Here is a 21,914-nt window from a genome sequence, read left to right on the forward strand (position 1 = left end):
TGCCAATGGAAAACAAGGTCAAATTAGCAGTTGAAGGACTTTAAACATGAGCCTCTGGTGTAAAGGGACTTGAGTTCTGTCTTTTCAATCAATCAACCATCGTCATTAATACAATTTCTAAAGGGAGCTGATATTGACACTGCTCTCTATTTTAAACTTCCATTAGAAAGACAAGCTGAATAAATGTTCATAAGTTTCCAAAGCTTGGCTGGGTCATCAATTGACCATAAAGCAGACCCTAAGGTTGGCAGGGCTTTTAAAAGGCCATGCCACTCAACACCTATTGCAATCTTCTCATTGAGCTTTATGGATCTCTCTCCAAGAATATGGCTTCAGCCTGTAAGCTGAAGTGGACCTTATTTCAGCCTTGTGAATTCAACACACTCAAGTCTTGTTTACCAGAGGGCATCAAGGTTATCTGAGGGGTGCTTCAGTTATTTGTAGGGAAGATTTTGATAGACCCACCCAAAGTTGGGGGTTTGTTTATTCAGTTCATTCACAATCAAAGAGATTTTGAGAATCAACCTAAAAAAGATTTTTCTGAGCTCCTAAGAAAACAAAGCAGAAGCCAACGAGTCTGTTTCAACAAAGCTTGAATTTTACCCCGATTAAGTTTTTTGTTGCCGGTATGTTCTTCTGACAGAGATCCACTGATCGGTTCTGATGCAATTCTGTCTGAATTCAAGTTAGGGTTCCCAAAAAGGGATCGCCTTGCTGCTGCCTCCGCTAATTTCCGTCTTTTGATCTGTTCTGCTGCTATTCCATCTGAATTCAAGCTACAGCTCCCAACAAGGGATCGGCTTGTTGCTGCCTCCGCTAATTTCTGTCTTTTGACTTCGTCGGAAGGCTATGAGAGAAAACAAATGGGAGAGAGTCAAAACCACTGAAATGCAGAAGTTTTAACCAGAAACAAGAACACAATAAGAATAGATCAAGAGACAGAGAAATGGTTCTGAAGTACAGAGTAAATGGTACTTAAAATATTTGGCGTTTAGCCTCGTTAGCATCAGACACCACACCCGGTCCAGAATAGGAGAGTAACGTACAACCACTACTATCACGGAATAAGCCTTCAATACCCGGTAGCATAGTTCTAAATTTTGGCTGAAATTCGAAATTTCGGACTAAATATTTCGGTTTCGGTCTAAACCGAAACCGAAAGTACATTGAATCGGACTTTTACATGATTTTTCACCCCTATTTACAAAATTTCTATTGTAATGTTAAAGATTTCCACCGAAATTACTGACTGAAATTTCCACAGAAATTTTTATACATTTAGGTGAATTTTAGAAAAACTGAATTTTTTGTCAAAGTTTTACATGATTTCGGCCGAAATTTCCACCGAAATTGAAAAATTAAAACCTTGCCCGCTAGCAGATACACCTACAGCCCAGGCTGAAGAGTTCACATAAGAACGGACAAAGGAATGACTTCCTTCTAGCTTTTCTCCCTAACCTAACTGATTCATGGAAGGCAGGGAGCTTTGGATACTATTAAACGATTAGTTCCTGATAATGAAGCATGAAACAAAAGACTATTAACAAGTAGGTGAGAAACGCATCCTATTCTATAGATTAGATGATGTAATAATACAGCTTTCAAGGCTTTATAAATACAAATTGGTCTTGCAACACTTCCACTAGCACAGATAAAGTGATATAGGATGGATGCCAAGGAAACACTAATATGCAGCTCTGATACTAAACTGATACAGGACATTCAAGTGTAAAGATATCTTAGGGTCTTATGCTCAGAATTGGGTTGATCAAACTGTCAGGATTAAGGGAACAGATCTAGGGAGGCTTAGGGATAGGATATATCTGTATAAAAGACATATGTTACAGATCTAAGATAAAGACGGTTGCAGATGGGAAAAGTAGACTGTTATGACACTGATAATCAGTAGCTTTTAACAGTGAACACGGAATTCAAATGGTAGCATTTTTCAGAGTATGGGAAAGGTTAATTAATGTTCAATAGTTTCAGGGTCAAGTTTTGTGGCTGGGCATAAATCAAAGCTACTGCAACAATAGATTTGTAACAGACAGATTACCTATATGGGATAGGTGCAACAAAAATTCTGAATCAATTCTGGAGGGAAATCTGGACTGGTATTTAGTAATAGATGTGATATGGTTGGGATAGGTCTGGAACGGTTTCTGCAACAGAATGTAAATGTAGGTTTGAGCTGAGATGAGCAGGGGTAAAATCTAGACTATCTGGAACATGCAGACAATGCGAAGGGGCTGGGGGTCAAAAGAGATGGGAACGATGGCCTGGAAATGTTTGCAGGCATAAGAAATTTTTTTTAAAAAAAATGGAGAAAACACATCCAAAAAACAAATTTCGGGTAGAAATACCTAAATAGAGAAAGAGGCCAATAGGCTGACATGTTGGAATCACACCAGCAAAACGCTAGGCATCCACCTAAGTTCTAGGCTTCACACCTTGGAGAAGATCAAGGCATCACAACTTGAGGTTGAAGGCTTCAATTTGCAAAGCAGGAAAGAAAAGGTTATTTTTTTCATCGTAAAAGATACTTGCCTGAGGCTTACAATGTATAAGGAAAAAAGGAGAACTAGAAAGTTCTAAAACCCTAAACAAAAACCTGACACTTGGACTAAAATACCATCTAATGACTTAAAACTCTTTCCCACTTAAAATTCTCACAATATATGTGCGGGGCCTATTTAAAACAAACGTAACTAACTTGAGTGATTTTGATGGAAAAAGACTCTAATACCCCCCTATGACTTAAAAAGACTTAAATAACACTCTAAAAGGTAAATAAAACTCTTTTAACACTACTGATGCGCCCCATTTTCTTAACACCCTGATTTTTCATGTCATCACGAAAGGTATATAAGATACCTTCAAGGTTTCAGGTTTTAGTTACGCTATGCATTTCGATCGTCGCGGAAATGAAAATATGTCTGTTTTGGATGGAATCGATGGAAATCTTGTAAAATTATGAAAACATATGGAAACATAAGTAAATGATAGAAAAGCACAAATATATACTAAAAAAATCACACAAGGAAAAAGCCACACATAATGATTTAATAACATCGAACACTTAATGAGATGCATTGTAGAGCATGTTTGATAATCCATTATATACCACATTTCACATGTAATTCATTTAAATATTTATACATAATAGATACACTACATTTCACATACAAGTCATATAAATATAATTTTGTACCACATATATACTAATATAGTATACCACTAATACACTTACAATTTTGGTTTTGGTATGGGTTTTGGTAAGTGTTTTGGTGGGGATGGAACATTTCAATTATTTCGTGTCAATTTCGGCAGAAATTTAAAACCATTTAAAACCATAGATAACTTATACAGTTAGGTTTAACCTAATCCCAACTAATCTAGTCTAACTATATGGCTAGGAAAGATGGACCCCGCCACATACATGGGAAACAAGACACCAAAAATCCAAGGTGTCTGATTTACAAAACATTGATGAAAACGTATAGAGGAATTAGTTGAGCATAATAACGGGAGACTATGAATAGGGAAAATATGGTGAAATGCAAAAAGAAAACAAATAAAGTTAGCATGTGTAAAGAAAATAGATAAAAATAAAGACAGAAGATCTGGACTTACATTACATTTGTCCTGCATTGATTGTGCATCATCATCGATGCTTCTTTTCGTTGCTCTGATTACATGCTTTCCAAGCTCACCATTCGTTGGTCTGATTACGTGCTTTCCAGACTCACCAGTTTCAAGATAGCGAAACACATCTCTTTTAGAGCGGAACTTGCATCCGGTTACGGGATCAATGTAATACTGAAAAAAATTATCAATTACAAAAACACAATTGTGTTGCTCCAAGTGCACTAATAAGTGTAAGGATACAAAACATAAAAAGATAAGATGAGCAATATTAAAAGGAACTTCCCCGGCAACAGTGTTAGATCCATTTTCCGTCACTCAGAAAAAATGAAAGCAACCCAGCAAGAAAATAATACAGACATCAATGTGAAAATACACCAACTCTAAGGAAAATGACAGCAGAGGCGGAAAGCATGGCTACCTTTCGTGTGAAAATAGTATAAATACCGAACTGCTAAAGAAAGCAGATACAATGAGGATCCAGTCAATATGATCATTAATACAATTCCCCATTATAAAGGCCCTTATTTTGCGCTTTACCTTTTTTCTCTAGGCCCTTATTCTGCGCTTTTCCAAACTATAGTAGAAAAGATTTGCATATTCTTTAGACTATAGAAGAAAATACCTTCATAATGAAACTAAATGCATATCCAAATATCCGCATCTAAATCTAAACATATGCTAAACTAATTAACATTCCAATATGTGATTAGGTTTGCTAACTTACACAACCTTTCAACACGAGACTCTCATGTGAGTTCAAGCATGAGTTACTTTTTCAAGCTATATGATTCTTTCTTCAACTACCGAAACCGAAAACAACATGAAGCGACCGACATGTTTCTATTTCATTCTCCACCGAAACAAAATCCTTCAATGACATGTATAGATTTAGATAACGTGGACATGTCGACCGAAACACTACCACTTTAGTATGTAAAGTTGTAAATTATAGAACTTTGATCAACATGTCAATATTTCAATGGATAGAGAAGCCTGGGTTTTCACATTTTAGCTTAGTAAGTGCTTATTTTATTTTATTTTATTTCAGTAAGTGCCATTCAAAAAAACGGTGCTTATTTTATTTTATTTTTTATTGTTTCTTCAATTATGGTGCAAACGCATCAACTAACTGTTGATTCCATGCATTTGCACATGGATTAGTGCATGAATTGTTTTCCATGGATTTATGGTTTTGAAGAACATGAAATATTTTTGAAAAAAAAAAGAACAAATCATGTATGCATGTTGGATTCCAGGAAGCCCTTATACCTATGAGTTCCTCTTCTTTCTTTTATTCAAGATGATATTTAAATACTCGCTACGCCAATCGACGACTCCCTTTAAACTTGTCCTAGTTCTCATCCGAGTATGGGTTATGATCTACCAAGTCAATCAAAACTCCTTTGACTTACCTAAGTTATGAAAAATTGATTGCATCAATCATTGACTTGGCCGAGTTCTTATCTGAGTCTGAGTTCTGAAACATTGATTCAATTTCAAAAATCCAAGCAAAAATTGATACGTTGTTTGGCGACCAAACTGAATAAAATCCCAGGAGATGAAGATGAGAGATGACACCATGCCCTTATTGGTGTATGAAAATCCCGAATATCTTGTGCAAAACAAAGGAAAAAAATAAAACAACAATTTAACTAATAAAAAGATGAACTAAGTAGCTTGATCTGCCAAGGGACTTTCCCATGGAGATGAAGAAATTTTCAGAGCGCACGCGCACGCGAGAGAGAGAGAGAGATTTGGAGAGAAGAGAGTTAGTTACATAAGGGACGTGGGATCGAAGAAAAAAGAATTTCTTTTCTAAACGTTCATATGTGCTGGTGGGGAAGAATTGAGTTTTTTGAAATGTAGAGACGTTAAGCTAGTTTCGACTATTTAAAATTAAGTTAATCTGTATTATTTTCCAAATGATCGATGGACACCCACCTGATGCACATTAAGAATTTCTTATTAATTCACCCCCTCCCTAATCTCTCTCTCTCTAAAAAGTTGAAGGCTTCTCTTTTATAATATAATATAGATGTGCTAATATTAGTGAAGCCAACACCAATCTGAGAATATCTGCTGAAACTGTTGTCAGTTGCCACATCTACCAACTAGTGCAACTCAACCCCATAGGTGCACATGTGAAAATACCATAACAGACACTGGCTATAATAAAGAAATTAAAATAAACAAATCTACCAGGACAAATTTGATAAATGGAAACAATAAATTAGGGACGAGCAAATCAGAACTAGAAACTGAAAGATATGCACCAAAAGAAAGTTCGGCATTATAGTGACAGGTATAGAAGTTCAGCATCATAGTGAGAGGTATAATGTTGGCTACCGGATCTTGTCGAAATCCATCTCCCGTCTGTCTCATCCTGAATTTGATCTCCTTAGTCCACCCTGGAGGAAGCCAATCTGGGGAATTTTCAATCCGCGCTACAACCTAACAATTAACTGAATAGTCAAAAAGTCATACCTTGCAGAGAATATAACTTTTGTAATATGAATAACAGAGAATAAAGAAATTAAGATAAAAAGAACTAAATATTAAATGTTGAAGGTGATGAAGGGCAAACATTGTCAGCAAAGCTCCTTTTCTTTCGTGTGGGGGTTCCATTCTTGAGATAGTGGAGGACCTCTCCCTTAGAATAGAATGTGAATCCATTCGGAGAAATATAACGCTACAAAAAGCACAAAAGGACAAGAGTAATTACAATAACTTCACAATATGATAAAATAACCACGAAACTCCCCACTTAAGTTTATTGAAAAAAGTTTCGCAAAATCTACGTTAAGTTTCAGGTTTTCTTTAGTTTCTGATACCCATATTTACTTTTCTTCTCTCAATCACCATACATTTCTTCTGTTGTAATTTTAAACTAATTGCCACAAACATATATAAATTATACAATTAAATATACCTATCCTATTGTAATACTAAGAGTCAAAAAATGGGTGACCTTCAAAACAACAGACTTTCATAAATCCCTGTTCTTTCTATTTTATTTTTTCTTTGTTTCTGTGATAAGGTAAGTTTATTAAGAACCAAAAGAACCAAAAGTATAAAGAACACCCCAAGCATACTGACGGGTGCAAGCATGAAAAATTGTATATGACAGCTTGGAAAGCGACAGACTCAACAGAAGGGGCCTTAATCTTCCCACTTAATCTCACCTTTTATATCCTCCTCTACTAATAATAATAAGCACGAAGGGAATGAAACTACCATACATTACAAGATTTGTACAAAATCATGTCACGCTTTCAAGACAGCAACGAGAGCATGGATTTGATTTTAAATCCACATTGAATAGGAGCAGTGGCCCACAATGGCACTTATAGAAAAGTCCAAATCTGCTTCTATAATATCTGATATGGAGACATGTGGGAAGATCCGGACCCTCCAAAATGGATTCCATCGCTCAAACGTTATTTATTTTCCAACCAAGATCTTTCGAGAACATAATGAACAAATTCCCTTGCTTCTTTTGAATTATACCTCCTTACACAGAATGCACTCGATGCAGGGCAAAGCAAGCATAGTTTTCCAGTGGCTCGATAGCACTTTTTGAGAGTATGAAACCAAATAATAATCTAGAATTTTAGTTTGTCAAAGCATTCAATTGAAAGGCCCCATCGTGGATGGGGTGTGTACCAAAACTCAGCTCCATTGGATCATCTTAGGGTGTCCATTTGTGGGTGAGAAAATGGACAGATACTGTTTGTCCACAAATCTGCCCATTTTTTCACGCCACAGATGGAAGGGTTAGGTTGATCCAATGGAGCTGATTTTTCGTACACACCCCATACATGATGGGGCCTTTCAAATGAATGCTTAGGATCACCCAAAAAATCTGGGTCCACCATGTTTCCTCCACTTGAACGCAGATAAGCTTATCTGAGCTCGAGCGCAGGAACTGTTTCCTCATGTGTGTGTGTGTGCGCGCGCTTGCTTGCTTGCTTAGGATCACCCAAAAAATCTGGGTCCACCATGTTTCCTGCACTCAAACGCAGATAACCTTTTCTGAGCTCGAGCGCAGGAATTGTTTCCTCACGTGTGTGTTAGTCAACCTAATTGGAGGCATTTTCAAGGAAAGTCAGATTGACAACAATGTGCGTTAGAATTGAGCTTAAGCCGGAGCCGCAAAAATTACCAATAGAAATGACAAATCACAAGTCTCATGAAGTTCTTGGTAATCTACTGACAAGGTACAAATAAGGATGAAAAACACAGAATTCAGTGCATAAATCATTCAAAAATAAGAGAGCATTTTGCAAAATAAAACAAATCCCGTTGTGAAAAGAGAAACCACATGTCACCATGCAATTTAACATCCCAAGAAGAGATGTCCAAGAAATAAGAGTGGGGAAGAAGGCAAGAAGATAAAGGGAGATTTTTCAACCATAGCCAATAAGGATTCAAGAAAGTTCCAGGAAAAACAATTTTCAAATCCTTGCCTTTGTTTATTGTGTCTAATGAAAACTCTGTGGGATAGCCCCATATAAACTTCTCTAGCATTCCATGATAAAATCTTCATTTGGACACAATAATTATGCCCCTCTTTTCACTCCGATCCTTCTCTCCCCATTTCCTACCCAAAAATTTTCAGTTCATTTTCATGTTATACTGTAGTCGTATATATAAAAAAGTAGATTTTGGTGTTAATAAGAACCTTTGACTTTTTCCTTCCCGTATAGCTTTTTGCAGTTTCTCTACGAAATATAATAGCTTCCTTGCCTTCTATTCCACTGCTTCAAAAGACAACCACATCAAATACTGCTTTTTACATTCTACTCGCTTCTTTAGTAGAAAATTCATTCTACTAAGGAAACCTTTACGGCAAATACTGCATTTTGCAAGAATTTGTACTAAGCAAAAATCCAAAATATGAGATTTGCATCTCGGGATTTGAATTTTCAAAATCTCTAATTCGCGTCTAATGCATAACTTCCTCATCCATGCATTCACTCTTACTAATCCCCTGGTCACCACTAACCAAAAAAAACACAAACTAGTTTCCATTTTTCCCTTATCAAATATTTCCTTCACTTAGTTTCATATAAAACCACAGAATTCCCTAAGAAGATGTGCACGAGTCACCCCAAAAAAAATTCTTTGGCAAGTTGCTCAACAACACCTCCCCCCCCCCCCCCCCACCCACAAAACACCCAGCGCACGCAGCCAAAACCGCCAACACGCATACACAATCAGGATCCTCTCAGTTAGCATTCTGCATTTTATCATTATTATGAATGGTCTGGCCTTGCATCAAACCCCATAGGAGACCCCTGGTCCATCAATTACCTTCCCCGACGATTTCATTGGAAAAACCAACTTCGGACCTTAGTAAACACAACCTCATCAAATGTAATGAAGACCTAGTCCTTGATCCATAGTTCTTGGTCCAAATAACCAAATAATGCCTCTCAATCTTTCTTGGAGTAGAAGGAAGCAAATTGGAAATATCAAATCCCCAATCCATTTGTACAAAATGACAGGAACACCCTTGAATTTCAGAAGTTGACAAACATGCCTCTAAATATTATGAAAAACTTTTCAATTGATCTAATATTCAATGCTGAGCTTTCTAAAAGGTAGGGTTAATACTTTGGCCAGCACGTCATTATTTGCACATGCACTCGAAACCAACATATAAGTATTGTGGAATATGACTAAGTTTCTAATTTTTCCTCGCCCTCCAATGATTTGAGTGTAAGGTAATTTTCTCAATATGGTATTTGCTTGGGACGACCCAACAGCCAACACATGCTATTGAAGGTAAGGCCGCATTGAACTAAATTTCTTATGGGCCTTCACACTCGATAATTTGGATTCAAATAATTCACTAAGCATAATCAGTAGAAGACCAAAGAATCAACATGGTCATGGGAAGTGATGATTATGCCAAAAGATCAAAGATTTTGGACAAATATTTTCCACCGGCGATGCTGGTCATTTCTCAAATATACATGGAAGGCAAATTCAACGCAAATAAATAGGAAATTTTTGGCATGTTTTGTACTTTGTACCACAATAAGTACTTAACAATTTGTGTCCATCATGTAATTTGGATATTACTTGATATAGGTGGGGCCATAAAAAATTGACCAGGGTGGGACACCTCAGAATCTCTTTTTCATCTTTTATTAAAATTTAACTACGTACTTCCTATTTACATTGATCATTGGCAAGGTGCCATTTTAGAATACCGAGTGAGATGTGCTTGCTCTTCCAAACTGAGGAGGATTTGATGAGTTCAATGAAGGTAGATATAACTTCCACAACATATGTGTACAAGTACTAAGATGCTTTTTTTTAAATATACCAAGTACCAAGATGCTTTTTTTTTAATATACCAAGTACCAACATGTTATAGAATGAATATACAATCACGTCATTAATCTAGTGCGAACGAGTCTACAAGACATGGCAGTTTGAATGAGTTCACTGAAGGTAGATATATCTTCTACAACATGTGTACCAAGTACCAACATGCTATAGAATGAAAACACAATTGGGTCATTAATCTAGTGTGTATATGTCTTCAAGACATGCCAGTTTGCATGTGATTTGCCAATAAAATTGTAGGGTTGCCAATAAAATTGTGGGCTGTCGCCCAACTGGCCCATGTGCAATATGCAGATACGCAGTTCCACAAAACCACAGTTGGATTATGTTAAATTACTAGCAAGAATTCAACAAAATGTGCCATCAGACACCAAAAAGTTGCCAACAAGTAGTGACATGAGCAGAGAAAATCTCTTATTTACAAACAAGTACCTTGTAACGTGATCCAGCTTTTGCACCCTCCTTAATGGCCCTAATCTCCGTAATCCAGCCTGAAGGCAACCATTTCGATGAATCTTCCATTGGCACTACAGGCTAATAATTAATTCAATAATCAGTAATCTAAATAAATACATAAAAGATACACAAGAACAAATGACAGAGGGGCACAAACGTGAAAATAAACCAACTCCCAAGAAAAAGAAAAATGAAAAATGACAGCAGAGGAGCAAAGTATGACTACCTTTTTGGGTGAAAAAAAGCATGAGTACCCAATTGCTTACCAAGAAAAACCATGACAAACTGACATTGAATGAGAATGAATGGAAGAAAAAATGAATCCCCAAAAAAACAGGGAACTTGGAATTACTTCCTTGGTAACCACAAAAAGTACAATGAATAATGATGAGTTATCTTTGGATAACGTAGCAACCAACAAATATATAATGAATTCATAAATGTAACAAATAAAGTAGGCAATAAAAGCAAAAACTATATAAGATAATAAATCACTAACCAATACAATGAATGAAGGATTAGACTATGAAAAATGAAATAAATTTCCATACCTAAAGCATAAAAATGAACCGAGCATAAAGTCAACACAAGTGTGAGTCGTGTCACAATATTGGAGAAACACTAGTTATGCATATTACCAAATAGGCATATACTACAAAATGCTTGGCATACCAATAACCACACTAGGTATAAAAACCTCACCCTAAGCCTTATTCATTTTGTATTCAAGTTAGCAGTTTAGCACAACATAGAGCCACAAGGACTGTACTAAATCTTGCCTCACTTTTGAGATGGAGAAACCACAATAATCTAAAGAAGGTGGTTACAATGAGAACCACAATAATCTAAAGAAGGTGGTTACAATGAGGACCCAATCAATATGACATTAATATAATAACCCATTGTAAAGACAAGGAAACCAATTATAGTAGAAAAGTTTTGCATATTCTTTAGACTAGAAGAAAATACTCTTCATTGCGAAAGTAAATGCAATTCAAATATCTGCATCAATATCTAAACATAAGAAAGACCAGGAAACATTCTATTATGATTAGGTTCACTAAAAACCGCCTCCAATCTATAATGTTATCACTATTTATCAAATATTCATTAACAAAAGCTTATTTATTCACTGCTATTAAGAACAGGTATGGACAGATTTCTTTAAGAGGGCGATTAGAGCACCACTTATCAACCCAAAACCGAATTCTCTCCCCTAAATAAACTCTGTATCTTACATTCTTACTTCCTCTGCAAAGGTAAGACTGAATCTCATAATATCTCTCCACATTGTACAACCAGGATGTCTAATATCGTCCCTTGACTCCCAATTGTCCGGTGAAGCACCATATTTACTCTCAATGACTTTGGACCATAGCTGAGATCTCTCCTGACCAAACCTCCAAGCCATTTACCCAATAGAGCGATGGTTACTTCCCTTATTTTAGAAGAGAAAGAGAGATGGAATCAGTGGCGAGACTTCTTTAGATGATGGACGAGGTTTACATTAAGCGGATGGGGGACTGTAAAAAGGGTTTGGATGTAGAATTCATCTGGGGACTTCTTTGTTAGATCATTCTATCTTCACCTGGTGGCTAGCCCTATTTCTTCGATGGTCACTGGGGTTTGGGAAATCCAAGCTCCTCCCAGGGTGTCTTTGGCGGCTCTCCTGAAGAGGACCCAAACTACAAACTTCTTGTGTAGGAGGGAGTTTCTCATTATTGATCACTGTGTGTTGTGCATAGAGGCGGGGGAGACGTTGGATCATCTATTCATGCACTTCCGCATAACTAGGGAGCTGTGGAGCAAATTGTTAAGAAGATTCGGGATTGAATGGGTCTTTCTTGCCAAGCTTTTAGATCTTTTCTTGGGGTAGATGATGCCGGATAAAACGTGCGGAAGCGTCAAATTTCTGGCAACGTTGAAATTTAGGGCAGAATCTCGAAATTGAGAGCTCTTCTTGATGATTTCTTAGTGAAAAAACTTGAAATTCAGCAAGGGGATGCTGAATTTGATAAATGTAGGTGAAACCTTGAATTTCAAGGCAAAAGATGATGAAATTCCAAAGAGGAGCTTGATTTCCAAGCTCAATTTCTCCCTTGGACGAAAATTGCACAAGAAAATCCTCTTTGGAAGAGGTTTTCCCTCCAAAACTCACTAGATCCAAGATCTAGAGAAAATTATCTCTTTTTCCAATTCAATTTCCAATCAAGGCCTGCTTACAAATTGAATCAAATGGCCTATTTATAGAACCCATACATGAGAAAAGACTCAAATACCCCTACTTACTCAAAATAACAAAAGATGACATGAAACATAGCAACAATGACCAGGCTATCCCTACTTGTGACCATGGCTAAAAAGACTACAAAATACCAAACTACCACTTCAGGTGTAAATGAACAAATGCAACAAATGAAAAGAACTCCTATGCTAATGAACACGAAAGGGCCAATGTAGATATTCCAGGGGATGCTCCTGCATCAGTGGACTCATGCCCATTGGAAATAGAAAGGCAAGATTCTTTGGAAAGAATCTTTCTTAGCTACAATATGGGTCATGTGGAAAGAAAGGAATGCTAGAGTCTTCAAGAACCAAGTAAAGAGCTCAACCCATCTCTACAGTAAAATGGTTTCTATGACTATATCTTGGGTTAGAATTATACCGTGCTTTAGATTTGTATCGGCCTTTGACCTTTGGAAAGGGTGGAAGGAGATTTGTCTTAGTCTTGATCAAAGGCAGAAGCCGGTGCAGATTTGGGATCCGCCCCCTCAAGGTCTTTTAAAGCTTAACTTTGATAGGTCTAGTTTGGGGAATCACGGTCCCAGTGGTATTGGGGTGTTCTAAGAAATGAGGAAGGGGAGGTTCTTTGGGCGTACACAGGTCCGATTGGAATGACCTATGCTAGTGAAGCGGAGGTACACACTGTCCACCAAGGCATTAAATTTCTTGATAAAGAATGTCTGGATAAAGTTGTGGTAGAAGGAGACACTTAATGTAATCCAGTGGCTTAGTGGCTCTCTTCGTCATCCTTGGAGATTTGATAATTTTTTTGATGAAATTCTAGAGTTGACGGCTTCATCACCAGTTGAATTTCACCATGTCAGGAGATCTGCAAATAGTGTTACTGATCGCCCTTGCTAGAAGGGGTGTGTGGATTTGGAATCACCGGAATTGCCTCCTTATGTTTTGGGTGGCTTTTTGTCTTTTCTTCTTTGGGCCTTTTCTCCTTTGTACTGACCATCTCGGTTACCATTCAAAACAAAAAATGATTAAGTTGACTAACTTCACAACTTTCAGCACGGGACTCCATATGAAGGGTTGTTTTCAAGAATGTGCACATTTTTCAGGCTATATGGCTCTCTCTTCAACTATTGAAGCCGACACAAAACGACCGACATGTTTCCATTTGTTTGGTAAGTGCTTATTTTATTTTATTTTTGCTTGTTTCTTCAATTATGGTGCAACTACATCAAATAACTGTTGACTTGATGCATCTGTACATGGGTTCGTACATCATTTTTTTCATGGATTTATGATTTTGAAGATCTGGAAAAACTATATTTTCAAATAAAAACTTATCATATATGCATGTTAGGTTCTAATTTTATTATATGTGACTTCTTGCCCGCTATATCGATTGATGAAGTCAAATTTTTTCATTTCGAAAATTATTTATTTTTTGTTAACAAATTCTTGATAAGAAGACTATTTTTCAAAAAAAATAGGGAAATCATATCCCCCCCAAACGTTATTCATTAAGTTTTAAAGGCAAGGTAAAATGTTAAAGGGGGTGAATCTATCCTAAAGCAGTGAACCATTCTCACAGAAACCGTTGGAGGAGGGGGGGGAGGGGGTACCATTTCCCAAAAAAAATCGTATCTGCATCTCAGCTTCTAATTTTTTTATATGCGAGTTATTCTTGCCCGATTAACAAAGTCAACTTTTTGTTAGAAAATCATTTAAATTTCCATCATTATATTGTACTTTCTTTATGAACTTCATGACGGGTGGATATTTTCCTATTTTGAGTTTTTTTGAAGCATGTGCGGTTATATACATTTTCAGTTTACAATTGATCCTATTGTTCCATGCGTAACAACACATCATTAGTTGTTTGATCTTGCTGAAACATTATGGATGATTGCCTTGCTTATGTGATGTTTTCTTATTGTGTATTTGAGCTTATTCTAGCATTTTCTTAAGTTCCATCTTTTTATCATTTGCATACATTTTCATACAGTTCCGTGATTTTACACGATTTCGATTGAAATCTATGTCCAAAACAAACATGTTTCTATTTATGTGACAATAGACATGCGTACTGAAACTGACATTTAAAACCTTGGGTTTGAAAAAGAAGTGGTTCATGAGGATACGCCTTCGATGAGATGGTTCACAACTGACTTGAAAACCTTTCAACATGCCACTCCCATATGGAAGAATGTCTTCAAACATGAGCAAAGTTTTTAAGGCTATGCGATGGAACTGGGAAGGTTCATTAGGTATATGCCTTTGATGACGTGGTTGATGGCTAGGTTTAGCGTGGTGATGGAGAGCTCTCAATAATTCAGCTTAACAAGCATGGGTATACGTCGTTTGGAAAGCATCCTCCTAACTTATTTATGCTGAAGTGTGTAATCTGTATAATTGTTCTGCTTGGTGCTTGGGGACCGACAATGCCAAGGAATATTTTCTTCGGCTTATGGTTTCCGATCTTTCGTAGAGTTCCATGGTATCCTTCATCAATCCTCATGTGCGTATACCCCACATCTGAATGGGGTTGCAGAGCGTAAGATGAGGTCTTTACTTGACATAGCTCGTAATCTTCTCTTTCAGATGAAGGTTCCCTAGCCTTATTGGAGTGATGTCGTTCTTACGGCTTGCTTCCTTGGAACCGTCTTTCCTCATCAGTGTTGGGCGGTCGTTCTCCTTTTTCTGTCCTTCACCCTTCGGATGATCCATTCCCTTTAACTCCCCGTGTTTTTTGTTGTCTATGCTTCATTCATAAGTTGTCCCCTAGGTTGGATAAGCTTGATCCCCGTTCCTAGGCTATTCTCACACAGAGAAAGAGTACAAGTGCTATAGCCCTGCCCTACGGCGGACCTTTGTATCTGTTGATGTTATATTCTTTGAGGATACAACCTATTTCTCTCCATGTGCTACTGATTCAGTTCATGACTCCAGGTTGCCTCTTCCCCTGCCTATCCATGTTGTCACTGCTACGCCCGCACAAGTGTAGGTTTATTCTCGTGGCCCTTGACGGATTGTGCTCACTGATCCGACCGCTTCTCCTTTCAAGTCACCTCACCCCGTTCCACCTCCTCAGTCCGGCAGATCACCCTCAGGTATTGATCTTCCCTTTGTTTCCCTTGAGTCCCATATTGCTTCTCGGACTCGTTCCCAGTCTACTGCTCACCTATCTCCCATTTTGTTTCCTATGATTGTGTTTCTCCCTCTTACATGAGTTTCCTTTCATCCTTATCATCTCACTCTCCCTAAGTCTGTTGTAGAGGCATTAGCTCATCCAGGTTGGCGCTCTGCTATGGAGGCTATGATGGAGGCACTTGCCTCTAACCGTACATGGGAGTTAGTTCCACTACGGAGGGGTGCCCAAGCAATTGGTTGTCGTTGAGTGTTTACTGTGAAATATTTGCCAGATAGTACAATGGACAGATTGAAAGTCTGTTTGGGCTATACCCAGACCTTTGGTTTGGACCATACGGAGACCTTTTCCCTAGCGGCGAAGATACCGTCTGTTCGTGTATTCATTCTTTGGGCAATGAGAGTAGTGAGTTAGTTTATGAGTTCTCCTCATACTTCGCACTGGGGAGCAATCCTGCAGATAGTGAAGTACTTGAAAAGTGCTCCTGGAAAAGGTTTGTTCTTTAAGAAGAAAAACCACCTAAGGTTAGAAGGGCTTACTGATGCAAATTTGATGCAGATTGGGCAGGATTTTCAGTAGATAGGAGATCAACTACAAGTTATTGTACGTTTGTGGGAGGAAATCTTGTATCTTGGCATAATAAGAAACAAGATGTTGCAGCTAGATCGAGCGCTGAGGTAAAGTATCGAGCTATGGCTCATACATGTGGAGAGTTGACATGGTTGAGGTCTCTTCTGACGTAGATTGGTATTCCTTCCTCATCACCAGCATCTCTACATTGTGACAATAAGGCAACACTTCATATCGCTAATAATCGAATGTTTCATGAGACGGCATATTGAAGTTGACTGTCACTTCATTCGTGAGAAGCTTTGGAGTGGAGAGATTAGTACCACCTTCACTCGGCAGATGTGTTCACTAAACCGTTGGCAAACTCTAATTTGAGAGATATTTGTAACAAGCCTGCCATTCAAAAAAAAAAAGAACACAGAAAGATATTTGCAACAACACGAGGTTGTATGACATATACACTCTATCTTGAGGGGGCGTGTTGGTAAGGTATTTGGACTTTGTACCTGTAACCCTATTGTGCACACACACACACACACACACACACACACACATATATATATATATATATAGAGAGAGAGAGAGAGGGGTTCCTGCGCTTGAGTGTAGGAAACAAGGGTGGGGCCACATTGTTGGGTTGATCCTAAGCATTCATTTGGAAGGCCACGTCATGGATGGGCTGTGTACCAAAAATCAGCTTCATTGGATCATCATAGGATGTCCATTTGTGAGGGTGAAAATGGACAGATATTGTTTGTCCACTAATCTGCCCATTTTTTCACCCCACAAATGGACACCCTAAGATGATCCAATGGAACTGATTTTTTGTGGACACCCTCTCCATGAAAGGGTCTTCCAAATGAATGCTGTGGGGATCCCCCCAACAATGTGGGCCCAACCCTGTTTTTGTACTCGAGCGCAGAAACCCTTTACTAGATATATGAGAGGAAATGGTTTGTGAGCAGCTGCTCAGATAAGCTTATCTGAGCAGAGCTCACAAACCATAGGGGGGGCCACATTTTTTGGGGGATCCAAAGCATTCATTTGGAAGGCCCTTCCATGGATAGGGTGTGTACCAAAAATCAGCCCTATAGGATCATCCTAACCCTGCCATTTGTGGAGGGGAAAAATGGGCAGAAACATGGACACACTGTGTTTGCCCATTTTCCCCTCCACCTTTGATTGGGTTAGGATGATCCTATAGGGATGATTTTTGGTACACACCCTATCCATGGAAGGGCCTTCCAAATGAATGCTTTGGATCCCCCAAAAATGTGCTCCCCCCCCCCCCCCTCCCCCTAATGGTTTGTGAGCTCTGCTCAGATAAGCTTATATGAGCAGCTGCTCACAAACCATTTCTTCTCTGTGTGTGTGTGTGTGTGTGTGATATTACATGGGAGCTCCCTAAGGAGACTTTCTTCTTCTCCCTCACTTCTTCTTCTTCTTATCTTGGATGCCATGTAAGATCTAACAACCACAAAAAGCTTTGGTTCCAATGCGCCTACTACTATGCAGCCTTTCCACGGGTTCAATCCGGATTTCGTTCTTTTCATCTGTTAGAAACTTACCGACTTCTTCAAAAGCTTAAGCTATTGGAGAAGGGCAGTATTTGATCTTTTATACTTTAACACTCCCCCTCACATGTACCCCACTTGGCAAACACATGGCACATGTGGTCCCACCTTGGGCCGACCATTGCATGTGGATTTTATTTTTAGACATCGGGAAGGTTTGAACTTCAAGACCTTTGGCTCTAATACCATGTTAGAAACTTACCGACTTCTCCAAAAGCTTAAGCTGTTGGAGAAGGGCAGTATTTAATCTTTTATACTTTAACATCATCAAAAGACTACTCAAATCATCCATTAGGTCTTCTCCATATAGAAGCATAAGCTTCAAAAAGAAACTCAAGCACCAAAATTTTTTTGCATCACTTCTTTTCGTCTAAAATTGATATCCAATCCAATGTGTCTTTTGCCAAGCGCAATGGGAGGCCCTTACACCGATGAGTTTGTTTCCTTTCTTTTATCCAAATCGCTATTTAAAAACTCACTACGACAATCGTCAATTGCCCATGTCGACTGCCTTGAAACTTGGCAGATTTCTTGTCTAATTACGGGTATGACCTACCAAGTCAATCAAACTCCTTCACCTCACCCCGATTTATGAAAAATTAATTGCATTAATCATTGACTTGCCTGAGTCGACACCCTTTAACCATGGCCGGCTTCTCGTTAGTCTGAATTTTGAAAATTTGATTCAATCGCAAAAATCCAAGCAAAAAACCGATCCGTTGTTCCATTGCAATCAAAAAAAAAAACAGATATGTTGTTTGGCAACCTAACTGAATAAAAAACTGATACATTGTTTGGCAAGCTAACTGAATAAAATCCTAAGAGATGAAGCAGACAGATGATACCTTCTCATAATGGTGTCTGAAAATCTTGAATATCTTGTATGCAAAACAAAGAAAAAAATGAAACACAAATTAACTAATAAAAAAGGTAAAGTATGTACCTTGATTTGCAAAGAGATTTTCTCATGGAGAGGAAGACATTTTCTTAGAGAGAATGTGTGTGTGTGTGTGTGTGTGTGTGTGTGTGTGTGTGTGAGAGAGAGAGAGAGAGAGATTGGGAGAATACATTAGAGGGAGAAAGAGAGTTAGTTACATAAGGAACAGAAGTGCGCCTGGAAGAGAAAAAATACAGTTTTTCTAAAATGTGCAGATGTGCGGGTGGGGAAGAAGAGAGGCATTAGAAATGTAGAGATGTTGGGTTTGACTTTTAGATAATCTATATTTTTTCCAAATGATCGACAGACAGTCAACCTGATGTACATTAAACTTAAGGACTTCTTTTTAAATCCCATCCCCACGCACCCACCCACACAGGAAAAAACCCACCACGTCCTAAAAAGTCGGAGGTTTCTCTTAAAGTACAGATGTGCATATTAGTGAAGCCACCACAATACTGCGAATATCTGCTTGCCAGTTGCCACATCTACCAACTAGTGCAATTCAACCCCATAGGTGCATATGTGAAAATATCATAGCAGGCACTGGCTGTTATAAAAGAATTACAATAAACAAATCTCCTGGCCCTCGCACCAGGACCAATTTGAAATTCATGGAATCAAAAGATTTTCATTTCAAAGTGATCATCAAAACCAGTATCAATGCAATGAAAATCAGGACCAGCAAATCTGAAGTAGAAAATGAAAGATATGCACCAAAAGAAAGTTCAGCATTATAGTGACAGGTACAACGTTGGCTACCGGATCTTGTCGAAATCCGTCTCCTGAATGTCTCCTGAATTTGATCTCCTTAGTACAGCCTGGAGGCTGCCTGTCCGGGGGATTTTCAATCCTCACTACAGCCTAATAATAAACCGAATAATTGTCCGGGTCAATGGCGTCTTTCACAAGTTCTTGACGAAATCCGGGACCTTGTACGCGTTATCCACCCGAAAATAATGCACAGACATCAATCTGCTAATATGGCTGCTGATGCACTTGCTAAAGAGGGGGCTCGCTTGGCGGAAACACATGTCATTTTTACTAGCAGCGTGGACAACATTTCTTAGCTACTGGACGTTGTCCTGCTTTGGTTACTTGTAATTCCGGTCTCTGTAAGAGTCGGTTATCGACTATGGTGTGGGGACATCTTGTCCCCCCTACTCTGTATTTGATCTTTTTCTATGGAATGGATTGTGAATTTTCAAAAAATAAAAATAAAATAAACCGAATAGTCAAAAAAGTAATATCTAGCATAGAAGAGAAATCTTGTAAATATAAATAACACGGAACAGAAAAAAAAAAAGATGCAACAGAACTAAATATGAAATGTTTAAGGTGATGGAGTGCAAACATTGTCAGAAGAGCTTCTTTTCTTTGGTTTGGGGGTTTCACTGTCGAGCTCTCCATTCTTGATATAGCGGAAGACCTCTACCTTGGAATAGAATTTGCATCCAGTCGGAGAAATATAACACTACAAAAAGCACAAAAGGACAAGAGTAATTACAATAACGTCACAATATGATAAAATAACCACGAAAGTCCCCACTTATTTTCACAAAATCTTCATTAAGTTTCTGGTTTTCTTTAGTTTTTGATACCGACATTTACTCTCTTTTTTATTCTATCAATCACCATACATTTCTTCTGTTGTAATTTTAAACTAATTTCCACAAACACAAATATCCATCCGAGCGAGATATCTCTCTACAGGTGGCATTGATGAGGCAGTTTTTTTTGTTCTGATCAATGGAATTAAATCTCCATGGAAGAAGAAGAAGAAGAGAAGAGAGGTGAGCGAGAAAGTGAGAGTATGTAATGAGACCTTTCATATATATGTGTGTGTGTGTGCGCGCCCGCGCGCTCTAGGGTTACATGTAAAGACCAAAATACCCCCCTAACACTCCCCTTCGGGCTGGAGTGTATATGTCTAAAACCCCAACTTGTTACAAATATCTCTCAACCTGGACTTTCCCAATGATTTAGTAAATACGTCTGCCAACCGATCTCCAGTGCTTCAAAGGAGAACCACAGCAAATACTGCATTTTACATTCTACTATCTTCCTTAGTAGAAGATTCATTCTACCAAGAACATCTTCACGGAAAATACTGCATTTTTGCAAGAAATTGTCCTGCGCAAATATCCAAAATAAGGGATTTGCGTCTCAGGATTTGAATTTTCAAAAATCTCCGTCTAATGAAAAACTTCCTCATCCATGCATTCACTCTTATTAATCCCTGGGTCACCATTAACCAAAAAAAAAACACACAAACTAGTTTCCTTTTTTCATTTTCAACTTTTTCTTTCACTAAAAAGATGTGCACAGGCCACCTAAAAAAATTTCTATGATGAGTTGCCCAATCCATTTGTATAAAATGACAAGAGCACCTTTGAACTTCAGAATTTGACAAATATGCCTCTAAATATTATGAAAAACTATTCGGTTGATATAATAATTAATGCTGAGCTTTTTAAAAGGTAAGGTCAATACATTGGCCAGCGTATCAGTATTTGCATATCACTCCAAGTCAACATATAAGTATATCTAAGTTTCTTATGGATCCTCGGTTGAGTTCAAGGTGCTTCTCTCAAAGCATACAGCGACCCAACAGTCAAGGCATTGTTATTGAAGATAAGATACCACCAATGCCGCATTAAACTAATTTCTAATGGACCTTCACCCTTGATTATTTGGATTCAAATGATTCACTAAGAATAATTAGTAGTAGAACAACGTATGTATGCTGTCATGGTAAATGATTATTATGCCAAAGGATCCAAGATTTCGGACATATATTCTCCACCGGTGATGCTGGTCATGTCTAAAATATACATTGGAAGGCGAATTCAATACAGATAAATAGGAAATCTTTGGCATGATTTGTACCGATAAGAACTTCACATTTTGTTAGAATGAAAACACAATCAGGTCATTAATCTAGTTCGGCGCTTCTATAAGGCATTCCAGTACGCATGCGATGTGC

At 38.1% G+C, this 21,914-nt stretch overlaps 1 protein-coding gene across 1 annotated transcript in view; it reads right to left on the minus strand.

Moving 5' to 3' along the window:
* Window positions 1-21,914, minus strand: part of LOC143882194 (uncharacterized) — a 35,716-nt gene that overhangs the window by 1,586 nt on the left and 12,216 nt on the right. The window contains exons 4-9 of the mRNA XM_077385653.1: window positions 20,283-20,402; window positions 10,438-10,539; window positions 6,233-6,337; window positions 5,995-6,099; window positions 3,634-3,819; window positions 604-847 (exon numbers count right to left, since the gene is read on the minus strand). Coding sequence (XP_077241768.1) covers window positions 604-847; window positions 3,634-3,819; window positions 5,995-6,099; window positions 6,233-6,337; window positions 10,438-10,539; window positions 20,283-20,402 — 862 coding nt within the window. The remainder of the gene's footprint in view (window positions 1-603; window positions 848-3,633; window positions 3,820-5,994; window positions 6,100-6,232; window positions 6,338-10,437; window positions 10,540-20,282; window positions 20,403-21,914) is intronic.

This window comes from Tasmannia lanceolata, unplaced genomic scaffold (assembly GCF_043159265.1).
Source record: "Tasmannia lanceolata isolate RefF3 unplaced genomic scaffold, GAP_Taslan_0.1 ptg000007l, whole genome shotgun sequence".
NCBI lineage: Eukaryota > Viridiplantae > Streptophyta > Magnoliopsida > Canellales > Winteraceae > Tasmannia > Tasmannia lanceolata.